This window comes from Scyliorhinus canicula, chromosome 29, assembly GCF_902713615.1.
Source record: "Scyliorhinus canicula chromosome 29, sScyCan1.1, whole genome shotgun sequence".
In the NCBI taxonomy this organism is placed as follows: Eukaryota; Metazoa; Chordata; class Chondrichthyes; order Carcharhiniformes; family Scyliorhinidae; genus Scyliorhinus; species Scyliorhinus canicula.
In genome coordinates, this window is record NC_052174.1 from 8,276,221 (window position 1) to 8,297,932 (window position 21,712).

General features: G+C 53.2%; 2 protein-coding genes across 9 annotated transcripts in view; one reads left to right on the plus strand and one right to left on the minus strand.

Moving 5' to 3' along the window:
- LOC119958339 overlaps window positions 1-5,803 on the plus strand; it is a 45,381-nt gene extending 39,578 nt beyond the window's left edge. The window contains exon 8 of the mRNA XM_038786783.1: window positions 5,352-5,803. Coding sequence (XP_038642711.1) covers window positions 5,352-5,360 — 9 coding nt within the window. The 3' untranslated portion in view covers window positions 5,361-5,803. The remainder of the gene's footprint in view (window positions 1-5,351) is intronic.
- Window positions 5,804-7,482: 1,679 nt separating this feature from the next.
- On the minus strand, window positions 7,483-15,961 carry ufsp1 (UFM1-specific peptidase 1 (non-functional)). 8 transcript variants are annotated; one of them, XM_038786912.1, is made up of 4 exons: window positions 12,269-12,918; window positions 11,790-12,103; window positions 10,690-10,774; window positions 7,483-8,290 (listed from the first exon to the last, which is right to left on the minus strand). In XM_038786912.1, exon 4 carries the CDS (start codon window positions 8,270-8,272, stop codon window positions 7,622-7,624), a length of 651 nt encoding a protein of 216 aa, XP_038642840.1. In that variant the 5' UTR covers window positions 8,273-8,290; window positions 10,690-10,774; window positions 11,790-12,103; window positions 12,269-12,918; the 3' UTR covers window positions 7,483-7,621. The 8 variants fall into 8 exon arrangements, with proteins under 8 accessions (XP_038642840.1, XP_038642837.1, XP_038642834.1 ...); XM_038786909.1 differs by having other exon boundaries at window positions 7,483-8,295; XM_038786906.1 differs by lacking the exons at window positions 11,790-12,103; window positions 12,269-12,918 and adding an exon at window positions 15,884-15,961 and having other exon boundaries at window positions 7,483-8,295.
- Window positions 15,962-21,712: the final 5,751 nt, after the last annotated feature.

Below are 21,712 nucleotides of genomic sequence, written 5' to 3' on the forward strand. Positions count from 1 at the left end.
GGATAGAAGAGGGGCAGGAATAGTTGTTGGAGGTCCCTGGTTATAGATGTTTCAACAAGATTAGGGAGGATGGTAAAAGAGGAGGAGGGGGGGGGGGGGGTGGGGGGTGGCATTGTTAATTAGAGATAGTATAACAGCTGCAGAAAGGCAGTTCGAGGGGGATCTGCCTACTGAGGTAATATGGGTTGAAGTCAGAAATAGGAAAGGGGCTTGTTGGGAGTTTTCTATAGGCCCCCCAATAGCAGCAGAGATGTGGAGGAACAGATTGGGAAACAGATTTTGGAAAGGTGCAGAAGTCACAGGGTAATAGTCATGGGTGACTTCAACTTCCCAAACATTGAGTGGAAACTCTTTAGATCAAATAGTTTGGATGGGGTGGTGTTTGTGCAGTGTGTCCAGGACGCTTTTCTAACACAGTATGTAGATTGTCTGACCAGAGGGGAGGCCATATTGGATTTGGTACTTGGTAATGAACCAGGGCAGGTGATAGATTTGTTAGTGGGGGAGCATTTTGGAGGTAGTGACCACAATTCTGTGATTTTCACTTTAGTTATGGAGAGGGATAGGTGCGTGCAACAGGGTAAGGTTTACAATTGGGAGAAGGTAAATACAATGCTGTCAGACAGGAATTGAATTGCATAAGTTGGGAACATAGGCTGTCAGGGAAGGACATAAGTGAAATGTGGAACTTGTTCAAGGAACAGGTACTGCGTGTCTTTGATATGTATGTCCCTGTCAGGCAGGGAAGAGATGGTCAAGTGAGGGAACCATGGTTGACAAGAGCGGTTGAATGCCTTGTTCAGAGGAAGAAGGAGACTTATGTAAGGCTGAGGAAACAAGGTTCACACAGGGCACTGGAGGGATACAAGATAGCCAGGAGGGAACTGAAGAAAGGGATTAGGAGAGCTAAGAGAGGTCATGAAAAATCTTTGGCAGGTAGGATCAAGGAAAACCCCAAGGCCTTTTACATGTATGTGAGAAATATGAGAATGACTAGAGCGAGGGTAGGTCCGATCAAGGACAGTAGCGGGAGATTGTGTATTGAGTCTGAAGAGATAGGAGAGGTCTTGAACGAGTACTTTTCTTCAGTATTTACAAACGAGGGGGGCCATATTGTTGGAGAGGACAGTGTGAAACGGACTGGTAAGCTCGAGGAGATACTTGTTAGGAAGGAAGATGTGTTGGCCGTTTTGAAAAACTTGAGGATAGACAAGTCCCCCGGGCCTGACGGGATATATCCAAGGATTCTATGGGAAGCAAGAAATGAAATTGCAGAGCTGTTGGCAATGATCTTTTCGTCCTCACTGTCAACAGGGGTGGTACCAGGTGATTGGAGAGTGGCGAATGTCGTGCCCCTGTTCAAAAAAGGGAATCGGGATAATCCTGGGAATTACAGGCCAGTTAGTCTTACTTCGGTGGTAGGCAAAGTAATGGAAAGGGTACCGAGAGATAGGATTTCTGAGCATCTGGAAAGACGCTGCTTGATTAGGGATAGTCAGCACGGATTTGTGAGGGGTAGGTCTTGCCTTACAAGTCTTGTTGACTTCTTTGAGGAGGTGACCAAGCATGTGGATGAAGGTAAAGCAGTGGATGTAGTGTACATGGATTTTAGTAAGGCGTTTGATAAGGTTCCCCATGGTAGGCTTATGCAGAAAGTAAGGAGGCATGGGATAGTGGGAAATTTGGCCAGTTGGATAATGAACTGGCTAAACAATAAAAGTCAGAGAGTGATGGTGGATGGCAAATATTCAGCCTGGAGCTCAGTTACCAGTGGCGTACCGCAGGGATCAGTTCTGGGTCCTCTGCTGTTTGTGATTTTCATTAACGACTTGGATGAGGGAGTTGAAGGGTGGGTCAGTAAATTTGCAGATGATACGAAGATTGGTCGAGTTGTGGATAGTGAGGAGGGCTGTTGTCGGCTTCAAAGAGACATAGATAGGATGCAGAGCTGGGCTGAGAAGTGGCAGATGGAGTTTAGAACATAGAACATAGAACAGTACAGCACAGAACAGGCCCTTCGGCCCTCAATGTTGTGCCGAACAATGATCACCCTACTTTAAACCCACGTAACCCGTATACCCGTAACCCAACAATCCCCCCATTAACCTTACACTACGGGCAATTTAGCATGGCCAATCCACCTAACCCGCACATCTTTGGACTGTGGGAGGAAACCGGAGCACCCGGAGGAAACCCACGCACACACAGGGAGGACGTGCAGACTCCACACAGACAGTGACCCAGCCGGGAATCGAACCTGGGACCCTGGAGCTGTGAAGCATTGATGCTAACCACCATGCTACTGACAAGTGTGAGGTTGTCCATTTTGGAAGGACAAATATGAATGCGGGATACAGGGTTAACGGTAGGGTTCTTGGTAATATAGAGGAGCAGAGATATCTTGGGGTCTATGTTCATAGATTTTTGAAAGCTGCCACTCAGGTGGATAGAGCTGTGAAGAAGGCCTATGGTGTGCTAGCGTTCATTAGCAGAGGGATTGAGTTTAAGAACCGTGAGGTGATGATGCAGCTGTACAAAACCTTGGTCAGGCCACATTTGGAGTACTGTGTGCAGTTCTGGTCACCTCATTTTAGGAAGGATGTGGAAGCTTTGGAAAAGGTGCAAAGGAGATTTACCAGGATGTTGCCTGGAATGGAGAGTAGGTCTTGCGAGGAAAGGTTGAGGGTGCTAGGCCTTTTCTCATTAGAACGGAGAAGGATGAGGGGTGACTTGATAGAGGTTTATAAGATGATCAGGGGAATAAATAGACAGTCAGAGACTTTTTCCCCGGGTGGAACAAACCATTACAAGGGGACATAAATTTAAGGTGACTGGAGGAAGATATAGGGGGGATGTCAGAGGTAGGTTCTTTACCCAGAGAGTAGTGGGGTCATGGAATGCACTGCCTGTGGAAGTAGTTGAGTGGGAAACATTAGGGACCTTTAAGCGGCTATTAGATAGGTACATGGATTACGGTAGAATAATGGAGTGTAGATTAATTTGTTCTTAAGGGCAGTATGGTAGCATTGTGGATAGCTCAATTGCTTCACAGCTCCAGGGTCCCAGGTTCGATTCCGGCTTGGGTCACTGTCTGTACGGAGTCTGCACATCCTCCCCGTGTGTGCGTGGGTTTCCTCCGGGTGCTCCGGTTTCCTCCCACAGTCCAAAGATGTGCAGGTTCGGGTGGATTGGTCATGATAAATTGCCCTTAGATTATCATAGAATTTTGGACACTATGATTAAACTAGGACAAAAGTTCGGCACAACATCATGGGCCGACGGGCCTGATCTGTGCTGTATTTCTCTATGTTCCATACCTGGCACAAAGGAAGATGGTTGTGGTTGTTAGGGGTCAGTCAGCTCAGTCCCAGGACATCACTGCAGGAGTTCTTCAGGATAGTGTCCTAGATCATAGAATTTACAGTGCAGAAGGAGGCCATTCGGCCCATCGAGTCTGCACCGGCTCCTGGAAAGAGCACCCCACCCAAGGTTAACACCTCCACCCTATCCCCATAACCCAGTAACCCCACCCAACACTAAGGGCAATTTTGGACACTAAGGGCAATTTATCATGGCCAATCCACCTAACCCGCACATCTTTGGACTGTGGGAGGAAACCGGAGCACCCGGAGGAAACCCACGCAGACACGGGGAGGACGTGCAGACTCCGCACAGACAGTGACCCAGCCGGGAATCGAACCTGGGACCCTGGAGCTGTGAAGCAATTGTGGAATGGTGGAGCAGATGCGATGGGCCGAATGGCCTACATCTGCTCCTACATCTCGCGGTCTTGTTGAAACGTACGTGATCCTGAGGGCACGTGAGAGGGCGAGGGCTGAGAGGTTGCTTCCCTTCGTGGGGGAATCTAGGGCGGGGTCACAATGGAGTCTCTAAGATGGAGATGAGGAGGATTTATTTTTCTCTGAGGGTATCTACCGTATGGAATTCTCTTCCCAGGGAGCAGTGGAGGCTGGGCCATCGAATATTTTTAAGGCTAAGTTAGGCAGATTCCTGGGCAGCTCGGTGGCGCAGTGGGTTAGCCCTGTTGCCTCACGGCGCCGAGGTCCCAGGTTCGAATCCCGGCTCTGGGTCACTGTCCGTGTGGAGTTTGCACATTCTCCCCATGTTTGCGTGGATCTCACTCCCACAATCCAAAGATGTGCAGGGTAGGTGGATTGGCCACGCTAAATTGCCCCTTAATTGGAAAAAAAAGAATTTTTTAAAGTTAGGCAGATTCCTGTCTGACAAGGGTGTCCGAGGGTATACGGGTAAGTAGAAGCCTCAAGCGGATCAGCTGTGATCTTACCAAATGGCACAGCAGGCTTGAGGGGCCGAATGGCCTGCCCCAATTCCAATGCATGTAGTACATTGCTGTCGATCCAGAGCACCTTCCATGTCGACGCTTCCTGTCCTGGCTAGTGAGCGATTCTGGGTATCACCTTGTTCCTGAACGCCGAGTAGAATGAATTCGCAAAGTTTACTAAGAATGCACTAAGGCGGCACGGTGGCGCAGTGGGATAGCACTGCTGCCTCACGGCGCCGGGGACCCGGGTCCGATCCCGGCTCTGGGTCACTGTCCGTGTGGTTTGCACATTCTCCCCGTGCCTGCGTGGGTCTCACTCCCACAACCCAAAGATGTGCCGGGTAGGTGGATTGGCCACGCTAAATTGCCCCTTAATTGGATTTTTTTTTTTTAAGTAATGCACCGGTACATTTCCTTCACAAGGAAACTAATCTCTCCTCTCCAAAGAGGAGTTTCGTCCAGGTGCTCCGGTTTCCTCCCACAGCCCAAAGATGTGCAGGTTAGGGTGGATTGGTTGTGATAAATTGCCCGAGTGTCCAAAATTGCCCTTAGAGTTGGGTGGGGTTATGGGGATAGGGTGGAGGTGTGGGCTTGGGTAGGGTGCTCTTTCCAAGAGGCGGTGCAGACTCGATGGGCCGAATGGCCTCCTTCTGCACTGTAAATTCTATGTTACCCAGGGCCTGCATTCATCTCCAGTCCAGAGGACCCCCATCTTCACTGAGAATATTGCCGCAGAGCCAATGACATTGCTCGCAGGCTGACAACAGGCAACCTGCACCACAGGCTCGGGGAACCGTCCCTGCATTATATTGTCACACGCGATCCTGCCAAAGCGCCCGAGGATGACATGCCACATATACCAACCAGCTGTGCAGAGATGCATCAAGCATGTGATTGGTGCCTCAACAGGAACTCGCATTCTCATTACCTTTCCCGGGGAGGGTGGTGGCGGTTAGGCATGAATTTAAGACTGCACAGAACTGTGCTAACCACTGTGCTACCGTGCCGCCCGCTGTGCACTGTTTGATTGCATCTTTCCTCCCAACAGACAGAATAACGGGCACCCGTGAATTGAGTTGCCAGCAGACTGGACTCCACAGCAGGGGTTTCCGATAGTCTCCACACAGGGGCCGATTCGAAGAAAGCACGTATCGCCCAGCAGGCCAGCCCGACACGATTTCCCACCTCTTAAAAACAATGGTCACAAAACAGATCCCTTTATCGTGGCTGAGGATTGCTCATTCACACCACTTCAGGATAGGATTAATAAGAAGCACATTACAGGCACCGCAGTGGCAGAGTAAGCTGCCAGATGGATTTATTCACAAACTTATTTGCAGAACAGGCAGTTCCTGACGTCACTTCCACCAGCAGCAGCAGCTTTTGGAAAAGGATTAAACGGACAAGCCCATTAGTTCATGGCCTCCGCAGAAATCGATTCCACGTCAGTGCGCGACTGTGGCTGCCCGGATAACGACAGGAGGCATTCCCTTTTATAATTTATTTTATCCAATTAAGGGGCAATTTAGCACGGCCAATCCTGCACATGGAGTGGGAGGCGGGCGAGACCCATGCAGACACGGGGAGAATGTGCAAACTCCACACGGACAGTGACCCGGGGCCAGGATCGAACCCGGGGTCCTCGCTGCCGTGCTCCCTCACACGTCAGAAAGCATGGCTAAGCAGGGGAATCTGATGAGCAGTGCATGCAATCCTGGTGAGATTGTGACACTGGGTTGCTGAGAAGCAATCGGGGGTCGGTCAGGCTACCTTCCTCCAATACCTCCCAGAAAAAACGGGATTGAAGGCAGTCAGGAACAGGAACTATTTTAGAGGCGGCTTTTATTTTTGGGAAGAATGTTTGAAGTAAGGAAATGGGCAAAAGGAATAATATACAACCAATAAAAAGCAACCGTCTTTAATGTGTTAACGTAGAGTTCCTGGGCATCGCGCTCAGCACCCCGACGTGCCCTGTAGAGAATCACATCGGGCTATCTGCCACTGTATTCCATTTGGAGAGCTGTGGCAGCTCCCGTCTGCGTACAACACGATTTTTAAAAAAAAGAAATAATGTACTTTCTTTTAGAACTGTATGGCTCATTCAGCATTGACTCCTGCCAACTTAATATAGCTGTGCAAAATGGTTGCTACTACCTGTCTGCATTTCTAAACATTGATGTGGGCCGTGCTGTCACTCATTGCCCATCCCTTATTGCCCTCAAGGTGGCGGTGGTGAGCTGCCACAGTCCTCGTGGTGTAAGTACACCCATGGTGCTGTTTTTCACCCAGCTGGTCTACGTATGCGCAGACATCCCGAGACACCAGCTGGAGCCTGCACCCTGGAGCTCAGGAGTGGGAGGAGGATAAAGAATGAAGAGAGGGAGGGCACGGTGGCGCAGTGGTTAGCGCTGCTATCTGCAGCCGGGATACATTATTGTCTGCACGGACCACCTTCAGGAAGCTGAGGGAGGCAGCGAGCTCAGCTGCCCCCCCCCCCCCCAACCTCACGAGTACTAATAATCTTTATCAGTGTCACAAGTAAGCTGACATTAACACTGCAATGAAGTTACTGTGAAAAGCCCCTAGTCGCCACATTCCGGCGCCTGTTCGGGTACACAGAGGGAGAATTCAGAATGTCCAATTCACCTAACAGCACGTCTTTCAGTACTTTAAATAAAATTATTAAATATATGAAGTGAAAATCGCTTATTGTCACGAGTAGGCTTCAATGAAGTTACTGTGATTACGGCCACATTCTGGCGCCTGTTCGGGGCAGGCTGGTACAGGAATCGAACCATGCTGCTGGCCTGCTTGGTCCGCTTGAAAAGCCAGCGATTTAGCCAAGTGAGCTAAACCAGCCCCTCTAGAGCTATGCAGCAATTTCACGAGAAGTACTGAGGGCAGGGAAAAGACCCAAGTGTCCACAAATCCCTTTTACAAGATGGACCTTCAATCAAAAACGTCAGATACACCGTCCTCAGCTTTACTGTTCTAACTTGGAGCCCGAACTCCCGCTCAACACTCGAGACCCTTCACCAACGCAGCTCTTTGGGATGTTGTGCTATTGTAAAGAAGCTGCACAAGTATTAACTGCATCGGGCTACAGTGCCGGTGACCAGAGCATCCGCACCCTCAGCACAGGGGACAATGGGACCCTGTTACAATGACCCAGCAGTCGGTAAGTGTTTGACCAGGATCTGTTTAATTCAGGCATAATTTCATCAACTTTTCCATTGGTTACTCGATAAATAAATCACAATAGAAGAGCAGAGAGACGGGAAGTTTGCAGCTCAGTTACAATGTGCTGCAGTGCTGGGGCTACAGCCCCTTCCACTGGGGGAGGCAGAAGTTATAGAATGAATTCTGGTCAAACAAATCCAGTCTCTTCCAGGCGACCCATCCTTCCCTATGAGCATACCCCTTGTCCAGGGTCTTCCCGGAATAATGGGGATCCAGGACGAGGAGGTAGTGGTTCTCCGCGCCCGAGCACATGCCCAGGATCCCCTTTGAAGCATTGTCATTGTCGCCGCCCATCATGACCGGGGACCCCAACGTGTCAAAGTGCAAGTAGAGCTCGTCGACCTTCTGCAGCAGCTCCCCTCCTCGCCGCACGTGGACGAGTTTGCACGGGACGTCGTAGAACTTGTCGATGCACAGGGCGATCTCGAAAGAGCCAATCCAGGTCTTGGAGCCGATGAAGTTGGGGGGCTTGTCCTCCATTTCCACGAGAGCCTCCTGCGCCTCTTTTAGCGTGGGCACCCGGTGATTCTTCCTATTAGTCTGTTGCAAAATAATCCAGGAGGAGAGGGTCTGCATCGTCCGATAGCCACAGCCCCAGCCGCAGTCATCCGTGCCATCGCAGCCGTAATGGTAATAAAGATAATCGCCCCGGATCAGTGACAGCCGCAGGATGTCGGACTCTGGTTCAGGGAGAGGGAGGCCAGAGTGGACGTTCTTCACCAATTCCATGCTTGGGCCCTCGAGCAGCTAAACTTTGAAAGGACAAATCCAAACAGTTTATTATGCACCTGCAGGGTATGCTCCTAACCGCAATGGCATTACCTGGCTTTCGGAATCAATCACTTCAATTTTGTAACCAATATATATTTTTTCTTAATTTTCAAAGGCTTAAGATTCATAGAAAGTCCTCAATCTAACTCATTCTGTACAACAGCACAGAGTGGCTAGCACTGTGGCTTCACAGCGCCAGGGTCCCAGGTTCGATTCCCGGCTGGGTCACTGTCTGTGCGGAGTCTGCGCATTCTCCCCGTGTCTGCGTGGGTTTCCTCCGGGTGCTCCGGTTTCCTCCCACAGTCCAAAGACGTGCAGGTTCAGTGGATTGGCCACGATAAATTGCCGTTTGTGACAAAAAAGGTTGGGAGGGGTTAGTGGGTTATGGGGATCGGGTGGAAGTGGGTCGGTGCAGACTCGATGGGCTGAGTGGCCTCCTTCTGCACTGTATGTGCACGGCTGGCTTGGCATAGGGCTAAATCGCTGGCTTCGAAAGCAGACCCAGGCAGGCCAGCAGCACGGTTCAATTCCCATACCAGCCTCCCCGAACAGGCGCCGGAATGTGGCGACTAGGGGCTTTTCACAGTAACTTCATTTGAAGCCTACTCGTGACAATAAGCCATTTTCATTTCATGTTCTATGTAACAATTATGGGGAAAGGACCAGGAAGTAAGGATTTGGGGGACGCACGAGGGAGGGATGGGGGGGGCGGGTGTGCGAGGGAGGAATGGGGGGGGTGGGAGGGAAGGAAGGGGGAATGCACACGATGTGTGCATTGACGTGTGCGACTGACCTAGCGTTTAGGTGGCTGAGTGCGCGGGGAGGGGTGTGCGCGTGAATGGAGGGCAGGGAGAGAGCGGGGGACGAGTGCGAGTCATTCTTGCGGCGCAGCTTAGTTTTCTCACTCACTCACCACCACGTCCACACACCCACCCACTCACACACCCACAAACACTCACCCTCGCACTCGGGGTGATTTTCATTACTTTTTTTTAAAACTTAACAATTTATTGCTCTGACATCGCTGTACTTTCTGCTCAGCAATTATTTCCTGAACGCCTCAATTTCTTCCGAAATTCAGTTTGTTCTGCCAAACAAAATTTGCTCAGTGGCGTGATAAAAATATGCGGACGTGACCAAAGGGGACCTGTAAAGTCAGAGGAGAGTGTACAGATTCTGGGGCGTGATTCCAATGTGTAGAAAACACTGGTTCACCCACAGCTGGTCACTATGCTGTGTACAGTGACCAGAATGGTAAACAGGAGGAGATATACAGAAGACCAAAGGAATGAAACGATATTTCATCTGTGGAGAAGTTATATGAACTATTGAAGCCTGCACTGGGAAAAAGGGGTTCACTGGGGAGTTCTTTTTTAAAAATTTGTTTTTTTTTTTAAAGAGTATCCAATTCATTTTTCCCAATTAAGGGGCAATTTAGCATGGCCAATCCATCAACCTACACATCTTTGGGTTGTGGGGGCGAAACCCGCGCAGACACGGGGAGAATGTGCAAACTCCACACGGACAGTGACCCAGGGCCGGGATCGAACCTGGGACCTCAGCGCCGTGAGGCAGCAGGGCTAACCATTGCGCCACCGTGCTGCCCATTCAGTGGGAAGTTCGGCCGAATATTGAGGGTTATAGACCACAGGTTTTCAAACCTTCCCCCTCCCTCCCTAGGGCACAACAGATGTGACAATAAGAATAACCTTTATTGTCACAAGTAGGCTGACATTAACACTGCAATGAAGTTACTGTGAAAATCCTCCAGTCGCCACATTCCGGCGCCTGTTCCGGTACACGGAGGGAGAATTCAGAATGTCCAAATTACCCAACAGCACGTCTTTCGGGATTTGTGGGAGGAAACCGGAGCACCCGGAGGAAAACCACAGGCATACATGTCAATTTTGGATTGCAACACAAAAAAAAAAGCTATGGAAAGCATTGCTTGCCTTGTTAATGGGACACATTTGCGAGTCAGGTCGGGGGGTACCCCAGCAGTGTCAGTATAGCCAGCCCCCATCATCTATGTCACACCTGGGAGTGCCGACATTTGCGAGAGGTTTGCCAACTGTGCCAAGGGGTGGCCAGTACGCCGTCAATATTTGCAGCAGGCTCCTCTGGCGGCCCATCAATATTAAAATAGATCAAAAAATAACTTGCGCGGCTCAAATTAAATCGACCGATCCTTCGATGAATCCAGCCTCCGCTGAGAAAGACAGGCTCGAGCCGGCCAGCATTTTAGAATTCAGGGTGCCCGGCGAGGATGTTGTAAACGGAGATTCTACCCACCCCCTCGCTCCACAACCCCAACCCCTCTCGCCGTCGCGTGACCGCTCACGTCAACAAACCGCCCACGCAATACATTGACTCACTTTTACTGGCGAATCGGATGCTGGTGGGAGCAGAACTCGATCCAGATTTCTTCGCCTGAAGCCATGGGAGAGTCCCTTCTTCCCTCTGTTGCCCAACAAGACAGGATCAATGGAATGTCAAAGGGAGGAGAGCACAGACGGCAAAGTGGTTAACCATTAAGCACATATCACCACACTGCTTGCAGGATATACACCACAGTCAATATTTAACATACTCTAGGCAGCACGGTGACGCAGTGGGTTAGCCCTGCTGCCTCACAGCGCCGAGGTCCCGGGTTCGATCCCGGTTCTGGGACACTGTCCGTGTGGAGTTTGCACATTCTCCCCGTGGCTGCGTGCGTTTCGCCCCCACAACCCAAAGATGTGCAGGTGGATTGGCCACGCTAAATTGCCCCTTAATTGGAAAAAAATGAATTGGGTACTCTAAATTAAAAAATATATATAGAACATAGAATATAGAACAGTAGAGCACAGAACAGGCCCTTCGGCCCTCAATGTTGTGCCGAGCAATGATCACCCTACTCAAACCCACGTATCCACCCTATACCCGTAACCCAACAACCCCCCCCCCCCCCTTAACCTATGCTAGCGCTTCCCATTGAGAGGGGAGGTCAGACCCCCGTAGACTCACAATGGGAAGCGCTAGCATAGATTTTGAAATAAATTTAAAACCCCCATCGTGGATCTAATTAAAACAGTGTCAATTTCAGCGGCCGGAGAGGGAAGCTGCTCTCTCACTGAAGCAATTGACACTGCCCGCTGCTCTCTCCCTCCAATCCAACTTTTAAGTTTTAATGTTTCTGATTGGAGGGAGAGAGCAGCCGGCAGTATCAATTTCAGCGGCCGGCTGATTGTTTCAGTGAGAGAGCAGCTTCCCTCTCCGGATCAAAGTGAGCCGGCCGCTGAAATTGGCACAATTGACAGTTGGGGTCCATAAGCCCCACCGCGGTATATCGCGAACCGCGGTATAACGGGGGACTACTGTATTAGACTTTTGAGCGAATAAGTGGGTAACACACCTCCCCCTACTGGAAGGGTACTTGCGCAGTTCCTTCCTTTAAAGTTAGCACAAGTGGGGCACGTCAGCAACTTCGACTGACCTGCTCAAGTCACGTCGTTGATGCGTCTCTCTTCAGTAGCAGCAGTGCTCCAGCCCCGGTGCTAGACAGCTCGGGAGGCCGCGCTTGTCCCGCACCTTCAATGCTGTCTCGTCAATGGCTTATTCGAGTGTCGTAGGGACCATAATCTAGGAGGGGATGCATTCGGGGTTCACTGGTTTGGGTTCCTCCGTCTTACGAGAGATTGAGTCCATATTTGCAGGAGTTGAGAAGATTCTTTGAGGACTTGACAGGGTAGAAAAGACGGCTGAGAGTCTGTTTTCCTGCTGGTTTGAGTATTGTTCCCTTTTCTTAGCCTTTATATGAACCACAAGCTGTTTCTTATACTGACCAAATGACCACACAACCAGTATGTTAGCTCAAAAACAGTTTATTAATAACACAAGATTTGTATCTCTATGCAATAATACATGCGGCTCCGTACTAAACTACACCTAACGACTAAGATGACCTTTACATACCTTGGAGTGACTGGCACAGTGCGAGGTAAGGCCTTTATCCGGATCCAGATCGGTTTGGAAGTTGTTGGGTTCGTCTCAGCTGGGCTCGTCCTTCAGGAATGGTTGCGGGTCCTTGAACTTGGTTGTTCTGCTGCAGTTGGTCGCGCACAGGCCGGTCCCAAAAGAGATCAATCTCTAGTGCGCAGGGCTTTTTTTATCCTTCGTCTCTTTCGCCCCCTTTTGGGCGGTCCTTATTCCAGGTCCAGTGGATTGATAGGGTTTTCAATCACCCTCATCGATCTCAGCCAATTAGGGGGCGGGTCCCTCGATCGCTGGGCGGGTCCCAGCTATCATTATCCCAGCACGTAGGCCTTTCCAAATAAGGGGGGGTGGCAACAGTTAGTCTGCTAGTTGTAACTCCTTGATTCAAACTCTATTGTCCTGGGGGAAATGGTGATCGACTCTTAATGGTTATAAGTTTCAGCCAAGTCTGGTTTCTTTGCACAGAGGCTGTAGACCTGTCTGTGTCCCAAATTGACCACACTTCCCATGGTCCTTTGGAGGTGGCCATTTTACATGGCTACGGTATCTAGAATGAGGGCGAATGGTCACACAGCCTCAGGGTCAAGGGTTGGCCAATTCGGACGGAGACGAGGAGAAATTTCTTCACTCTGGTGAACAGATGGTACAGATTTTGAATATGTTCAAGATAAAGGTCTACCTCACCCTTACATAACATGGACAGCAAAGCAGTCCTGCTTCACATCCTCTCTGCATCCTCTCTGGCTGCATCACAGTCTGGTATGGCAACTGCTCGGCCCAAGACCGCAAGAAACTTCAGAGAGCCGTGAACACAGCCCAGTCCATCACACGAACCTGCCTCCCATCCACTAACTCCATCTATACCTCCCCCTGCCTGGGGAAAGCGGGCATCATAATCAGAGACCCCTCCCACCCGGCTTACTCACTCTTATTGGGCAGGAGATACAAAAGTCTGAGAACACGCACGAACAGACTCAAAAACAGCTTCTTCCCCGCTGTTACCAGACTCCTAAACGACCCTCTTACGGACTGACCTGATTAACACGACACCCCTTCCTCCGATGCCGGTGTTATGTAGTTACATTGTGTACCTTGTGTTGCCCTATTATGTATTTTCTTTTCTTTTCATGTACTTAATCATAGAATTTACAGTGCAGGAGGCCATTCGGCCCATCAAATCTGAATTGGCCCTTACAAAGAACACCCTACCTGAGCCCACATCCCTACCCTATCCCCGTAACCCCCACTTAACCTTTTGGACACAAAGAGGCAATTTAGCACGGCCAATCGCCCGCACATCTTCCGACTTGTGGGAGGAAACCGGAGCACCCGGAGGAAACCCACGCAGACACGGGGAAAACGTGTAGACTCCGCACAGACAGTGACGCAAGCCAGGAATCGAACCTGGGACCCTGGCGCTGGGAAGCAACGGTGCCAACCACTGTGCTACCGATCTGTTGAGCTACTTTCAGAAAAATACTTTTCACTGTACCTCGATACACGTGACCATAAACTAATAATGGATTATGGGGATAGGGTGGAGATGTGGGCCTGCTCTTTCCAAGAGCCGGTGCGGACTCGATGGGCCGAATGGCCTCCTTCTGTTCTGTAAATTCTATGATTCTATGAAGAGAGAGATTGCGATACCGGCCCCGGGTCACTGTACATATGGAGTTTGCACATTCTCCATGGGCGGGTCTCACCCCCACAACCCAAAAGATGTGCAGGTAAGTGGATGGGCCACGCTAAGTTGTCCCTTAATTGGGGGGAAAAAAAAGAATTGGATACTTTAAATTTACTTTTAAAAAAGAGGTTGGATAGGCTTGGGTTGTTTTCTCTGGAGCAGAGAAGACTGAAGGGGTGACCTGATCGAGGTGGACAAGATTATGAGGGACACGGACAGGGTGGATAGGGAGCAGCTGACCCCTCAGTGGAAGGGTCAGTTAGGAGGGGGGACATACATTCAAGGCGAGAGTCAGTAGGTTTAGGGGCATCCAACGGAAAACCTTTTTACCCAGAAGGTGGTGACGGTCTGGAATGTACCACTGGGTGGCACAATGGTTAGCACTGCTGCCTTACATGCCAAGGACATGGGTTTGGTCCCAGGTCACTGTCTGTGTGGAGTTTGCACATTCTTGCAATGGGTCTGCGTGGGTCTCACCCCCACAACCCAAAGGGTAGCTGGATTGGCCACATTAAATTGCTTTCAGATGGCCCTGGACACGGATCCCCAGCTCGGAGCTGGTACCAAACACGGGTCCCCAGCTCGGAGCCAGTCCCAGGTCCCCAGCTCGGAGCTGGTACCAGGCACGGGTCCCCAGCTCAGAGCCAGTCCCAGGTCCCCAGCTCGGAGCTGGTACCAGGCACGGGTCCTCAGCTCGGAGCTGGTAGCAGGCACGGGTCCTCAGCTCGGAGCTGGTAGCAGGCACGGGTCCCCAGCTCGGAGCTGGTAGCAGGCACGGGTCCTCAGCTCGGAGCTGGTAGCAGGCACGGGTCCTCAGCTCGGAGCTGGTACCAGGCACGGGTCCTCAGCTCGGAGCTGGTAGCAGGCACGGGTCCTCAGCTCGGAGCTGGTAGCAGGCACGGGTCCCCAGCTCGGAGCTGGTAGCAGGCACGGGTCCCCAGCTCGGAGCTGGTAGCAGGCACGGGTCCTCAGCTCGGAGCTGGTAGCAGGCACGGGTCCTCAGCTCGGAGCTGGTAGCAGGCACGGGTCCCCAGCTCGGAGCTGGTAGCAGGCACGGGTCCTCAGCTCGGAGCTGGCCCTAGACACGGATCCCCAGCTCGGAGCTGACACCAGGCACGGGTCCCCAGCTCGGAGCTGGCCCCAGGCACGGTTCCCCAGCTCGGAGCTGGCCCCAGGCACGGATCCCCAGCTCGGAGCTGACACCAGGCACGGGTCCCCAGCTCGGAGCTGGCCCCAGGCACGGGTCCCCAGCTCGGAGCTGGCCCCAGGCACGGGTCCCCAGCTCGGAGCTGGCCCCAGGCACGGGTCCCCAGCTCGGAGCTGACACCAGGCACGGGTCCCCAGCTCGGAGCTGGCCCCAGGCACGGGTCCCCAGCTCGGAGCTGGCCCCAGGCACGGGTCCCCAGCTCGGAGCTGGCCCTGAACAATGGTCCCCAGCTCGGAGCTGGCCCCAGGCACGGGTCCCCAGCTCGGAGCTGGTCCTGGACGCGGGTCCCCAGCTCGGAGCTGGTCCTGGACGCGGGTTCCCAGCTCGGAGCTGGTCCTGGACGCGGGTTCCCAGCTCGGAGCTGGTCCTGGACGCGGGTTCCCAGCTCGGAGCTGGCCCTGAACAATGGTCCCCAGCTCGGAGCTGGCCCCAGGCACGGGTCCCCAGCTCGGAGCTGGTCCTGGACGCGGGTCCCCAGCTCGGAGCTGGTCCTGGACGCGGGTTCCCAGCTCGGAGCTGGTCCTGGACGCGGGTTCCCAGCTCGGAGCTGGTCCTGGACGCGGGTTCCCAGCTCGGAGCTGGTCCTGGACGCGGGTTCCCAGCTCGGAGCTGGCCCTGGACGCGGGTCCCCAGCTCGGAGCTGGCCCCGGTCCCCAGCGCGGAGCTGTCTCTCCCTCATTCTCCCGCTAATCCGGCTCCTTACCTTCCCTCCAACCGCCGCCGCCGGTGTTTATAAAATGGCGGCCGAGCCACAGGCTCATGTGACCTCCATACGCCCCGCCCTCATCCACAAGCCCCGCCCTTACCCACGAGCCCCCGCCCCCACACGTGATTCCCCCTCATCGGCGGGACCCGGATGTGAACGATCTCGGCCCGCGGAGTGATTCTAACCAATCAGACGGCGGCCCGTGTCCTCACCCCCTCCGGCCCCTCCCCCTCACTCACCCTCCAGCCCCTCCCCCTCACTAACCCTCCAGCCCCTCCCCCTCACTCACCCTCCAGCCCCTCCCCCTCACACCCTCCAGCCCCTCACCCTCACTCCCCCTCCGGCCCCTCCCCCTCACTCACCCTCCAGCCCCTCCCCCTCACTCACCCTCCAGCCCCTCACCCTCACACCCTCCAGCCCCTCCCCCTCACACCAGCCCCTCCCCCTCACTCACCCTCCAGCCCCTCCCCCTCACTCACCCTCCAGCCCCTCCCCCTCACACCCTCCAGCCCCTCCCCCTCACTCACCCTCCAGCCCCTCCCCCTCACTCACCCTTCAGCCCCTCCCCCTCACTCACCCTTCAGCCCCTCCCCCTCACTCACCCTCCAGCCCCTCCCCCTCACTCACCCTCCAGCCCCTCCCCCTCACTCACCCTCCAGCCCCTCCCCCTCACTCACCCTCCAGCCCCTCCCCCTCACTCACCCTCCAGCCCCTCCCCCTCACTCACCCTCCAGCCCCTCCCCCCACTCACCCTCCAGCCCCTCCCCCTCACGCACCCTCCAACCCCTCCCCCCACTCACCCTCCAACCCCTCCCCCCACTCACCCTCCAACCCCTCCCCCCACTCACCCTCCAGCCCCTCCCCCTCACTCACCCTCCAGCCCCTCCCCCTCACTCCCCCTCACTCACCCTTCAGCCCCTCCCCCTCACTCACCCTCCAGCCCCTCCCCCTCACTCACCCTCCAGCCCCTCCCCCTCACACCCTCCAGCCCCTCCCCCTCACTCACCCTCCAGCCCCTCCCCCTCACTCACCCTCCAGCCCCTCCCCCTCACTCACCCTCCAGCCCCTCCCCCTCACTCACCCCCCAGCCCCTCCCCCTCACTCACCCTTCAGCCCCTCCCCCTCACTCACCCTCCAGCCCCTCCCCCTCACTCACCCTCCAGCCCCTCCCCCTCACGCCCTCCAGCCCCTCCCGCTCACACCCTCCAGCCCCTCCCCCTCACACCCTCCAGCCCAGCCCCCTCACTCACCCTCCAACCGCTCCCCCCACTCACCCTCCAACCCCTCCCCCCACTCACCCTCCAACCCCTCCCCCTCACTCACCCTCCAGCCCCTCCCCCTCACATCCTCCAGCCCCCCCTTCAACCCCTCCCCTCCAACCCCTCCCCCCACTCACCCTCCAACCCCTCCCCCTCACTCACCCTCTAACCCCTCCCCCTCACACCCTTCTGCCCCTCCCCCTCACACCCTCCCCTCAGACCCTCCCCTCACTCACCCTCCAGTCCCACCCCCTCACTCACCCTCCCCTCACACCCTCCAGTCCCTCACACCCCCTCCCCTCATCCTCCAGTCCATCACCCTCCATCTCCCCCTCACAGCCCCTCCCACCACAACCCCTCCCCCACAACCCCTCACACTCCATCCCTCACCTTCCTCCCGCACAACCCTCCCCCACATCCTCCACCCCTCCCCACAGCCCCTCGCCCACAGCCTCCACCCCCTCACAATCCCTCACCCCCTCACCTTCCTCCACCACAACCCTCCCCCTCAGTCATCCTCCACTACCTCACCCCACCCCTCCCCCACAACCCCTCACCCCCTAACGCTCACAACCCCTCGCCCACTCACCCTGAACCCCCTCACAATCCCTCACCCCCACCCCCTCACAGCCCCTCGCCCACTCACAGAAAATGTGAGGGACAGAAGGAGCCCCCTCGGCCCGTCGAGTCTGTGCTAGCCCGCCAAAAAGCCATCCAGTCCTGGTTCCGTAGCCGTCGGCTACAGCGCTCCAAGTGCATATCCAAGTTTTTTTTTAATGCGCCTCCACCAACCTTTGAGGCAGCAAGGTCCGAGGGATCCTCTGCTCAGCCTGGCCGGGGGTCTGCAGGAATTGAACCTCAATTTCCGGGACGCTACTGTGTACGATTCTGGAGAAAAATCACCGGGACGTTAAGAAGTACTTCCCCCCCCCCCCCTCCCCCATCTCATGGGAGTGTCCCTTTAAGAAATGTTTTGTCTTATCACATGGCTTCAGTGATGTCATAGTGTGGGTGGAGCTGGGCTGTGGCTCTGAGTTTTACTTTCGCTTTGGTTTGGGGCTGTTTTGGTGGCTCTGAGTTTGGTTGCTTTCGTTTTCACATTTGGATGCTGTATTCAGGCAGACAAGTATCTTGGAGTCTCTCTGCATTTTAAAAGTTACGTGATAACTTGAAAATAAATAAATGCTTTCTGGAAGAAATTCAGACCTGATGTTTTGAAAAGCAAACGAGTTTATACCCGATCTTGAGTGCTGTGTGTTGGGCCACACCTTTGAAAAGGGCTTTCCTGGTTTATGTGATGTTGTTATTAAATTGGAACAGTTAAAGGGGGGGAATTCATTAAGGGTTATACATAGATTACTGTAGCTGAGCGGGGTATTTAGGCTTGTAGTTGATTAAAATGTGTCTGCGTTTCTAAAAATGTGAACCAAATTCGTAGAATAAAGCTTGTTTTTGATTAAAGTGCTTAAGGCCTCGGTTGAATAACACCTGAAAAGCAGGCCCTTGTGTTCATCGTAAACAAAATCAATAAACAGTTGTATACACTGGATATACATTGATATACATTGGAGCTTTCTAAACCCTGGCCCCTAACACCGGTCATTTTCTTTGAACAGTTCTGTTTATCGGATATCGAACACTGTGGGAGAGGTGGGGTGGGGAGAGGGCAGAGGGGCGTGGTGGTGAGGGGGCGGGGGGGGGAGGGGGAGATGGTTTGGTTGACAGCCGAGCCTCGCCCAGTTGAGCGATGAATCTTCTTGCCTCCCGGTTGCCGTAGGGAGGCCCATGCGTCACAAGGCCGGATGTGTCGGCCGACTAAGGGTTGGAGTGTGGGAGCAAGTCAGGTGATGTAACCTCCAGGAACCAGAGTTGAAAACCCTGTCCTCGGCGGCAAAGTGTTTCTTGCCCCTAATCTCCCCGCCAATCCTTCAACCAGTGATTTCAAACCTGTGCCGCCTGCTTATTGAGCTCTCCGCTGAGGGAAATGGGTTTGATCCGTGCACTCGACTCCACACTGTTTTCGTACTCCGTATTTGTTTTTAAACCCAGCAATGTAAAGTGAAACAAAAATGTTCATTGACTTGAACGTCTGTGACACCGCCGTCATTTTTCATATTTAAATATACTCTTTATTAACTCATCAGGGTCATCTCGGGCTTGCAAAAACAAGTAGAAAATCAGATTGATGCATCTTCCTCAGTGACAACCACCATCCCCGCCAATCAGACGCCTCTGCTGTAAGTCACGGCGATTGACGCCGCACGCAGATTTTGGATTAAGTAGCTACCCTCCGCTGACTGCATTTTGCTGGAGCAATCGCCCTGCCTTTGCCGGGAGACTTTGCTGCGGTTTCAGGCGTAGGTCCTGATTGCCGTGGTCCGCGGGGAGTCTTTCTCAAGTAGACTCTGTAGACTGTGTGCTCCAGCGCACTCTTTGAACAAGGGGGAAACGAACCAATCGCCCTTTATTATTCAATGACGTAACCATTGCCCAATCCCCAAACATCAACGTCCTGTAAGTGGGGGGGGGGACTCCATTGGCCACAAATCTCATTGGACCAGTCGTATGAATGTGGCGGGAGAAACAGATCAAAGGCTGGGCTCAGAATAACCAGGGGGAGGTGGTGGTAATCCAGTGGACTAGTAATCCAGTGGTTCTTCATAGAATAGAACAGTACAGCACAGAACAGGCCCTTCGGCCCTCGATGTTGTGCCGAGCCATGATCACCCTACTCAAACCCATGTATCCACCCTATACCCGTAACCCAACAATCCCCCCCTTAACCTTACTTTTTAGGACACTACAGGCAATTTAGCACGGCCAATCCACCTAACCCGCACATCTTTGGACTGTGGGAGGAAACCGGAGCACCCGGAGGAAACCCACGCAGACACGGGGAGGATGTGCAGACTCCGCACAGACAGTGACCCAGCCGGGAACTGAACCTGGGACCCTGGAGCTGTGAAGCATTGACGCTAACCACCATGCTACCGTGCTGCCCCCCGTGCTGGTCCAGGCTAATTCTCTGGGGGGGGGGGGGGGGGGGGGGGGTTCAAATCCCATCAGAGCAGCGGGGGGGGGCAATTTAAATTGAAGTCATAAATCTGGAATGTGAAGCTTATCTCAGGAACGATATTGATTATCGTAATAAACCTACCTGGTTCACTAACATCCCATTGGAAGGAAATCTACTTGCATGTGATCAATGTGTATTTGTTAAGCTAAAGGGTTACAGTGCCTACTGCCCTACTGCCATCAGACTTTTGAATGGACCTACCTCGTATTAAGTTGATCTTTTCTCTACACCTTGCTATAACTGTAACATTATATTCTGCAGTCCCTCCTTCCTTCCCTATGTACGGTATGCATTGTTTGCAAGAAACAATACTTTTCACTGTATACATGTGACAATAATAAATCAAATCAACTCTAAATGATTATTGCACCATAATCCAATATTTTCATTTTTAAAAACTTTTATGTACCCAATTATTTTTTTTCCAATTAAGGGGCAATTTAACGCGGCCAATTCACCCTACCCTGCACATCTTTGGGTTGTGGAGGTGAGACCCACGCAGACACGGGGAGAATATTGCAAACTCCACACAGGCAGTGACCCCGGGCCGGGATCGAACCCGGGTCCTCGGCGCCGTGAGGTAGCAGTGCTAACCCACTGCGCCGCCTCACCATCACACTCTTAATTTGTGCCTTGTAGATGGTGGACGGGCTTTGGGGGGGGGGGGGGGGGGGTCAGGAGGTGAGTAACTCTCTGCAGGATTCCCAGCCTCTGACCTGCCCTGGTAGCCACAGTATTAATGTGGCTGGGTCCAGTTCAGTTTCTGATCAATGGTAACCCCCAGGATGTTGATAGTGGGGGATTCAGCGATGGTAACGCCATTGACTGTCAAGGGGCGATGGTTAGATTGTCTCTTGTGGGAGATGGTCATTGCCTGGGCACTTGTGTGGCGTGAATGTAACTGGCCACTTGTCAGCCCCGAGCCTGGATATTGTCCAGGTCTCGCTGCATTTGGACAGGGATGGTTTCAGTATCTGAGGAGGCGCGAATGGTGCTGAACATTGTGCAGACATCCGCACACATCCTGACCTCTGACCTTCTGATGGAAGGGAGGTCATTGATGAAGCAGCTGAAGATGGTTGGGGCCTAGGGCACTACCCTGAGGAACTCCTGCAGTGATGTCCTGGAGCCGAGATGATTGACCTCCAACCATCACAACCATCTTCCTTTGTGCCGGGTATGACTACAACCAGCGGAGAGACAGTCCCCACCCCCCCCCCCCCCCCCCACCTCCCGGAACCCCGCTGACTTCAAATGCCATCTCTTTCAGGCGAGCTTTGTGCAACGATTTGGATCTGAAGAGAAACAGGGGTGGAAAATTGCGTTGCATTGCTTCCGGAGGCAGCGGTGCCACCATGTGGAGGCGATGAGAATAGCAGGCACTACAACAACAACTTGCGTCTCACTAGCGGCTCGAACAGAGAGATCAAAAAAAAAATCCCAAGTGGTTCAGTGCGGCGAAGTGAGAGTATTCCAAAGGCCGCAGATGGA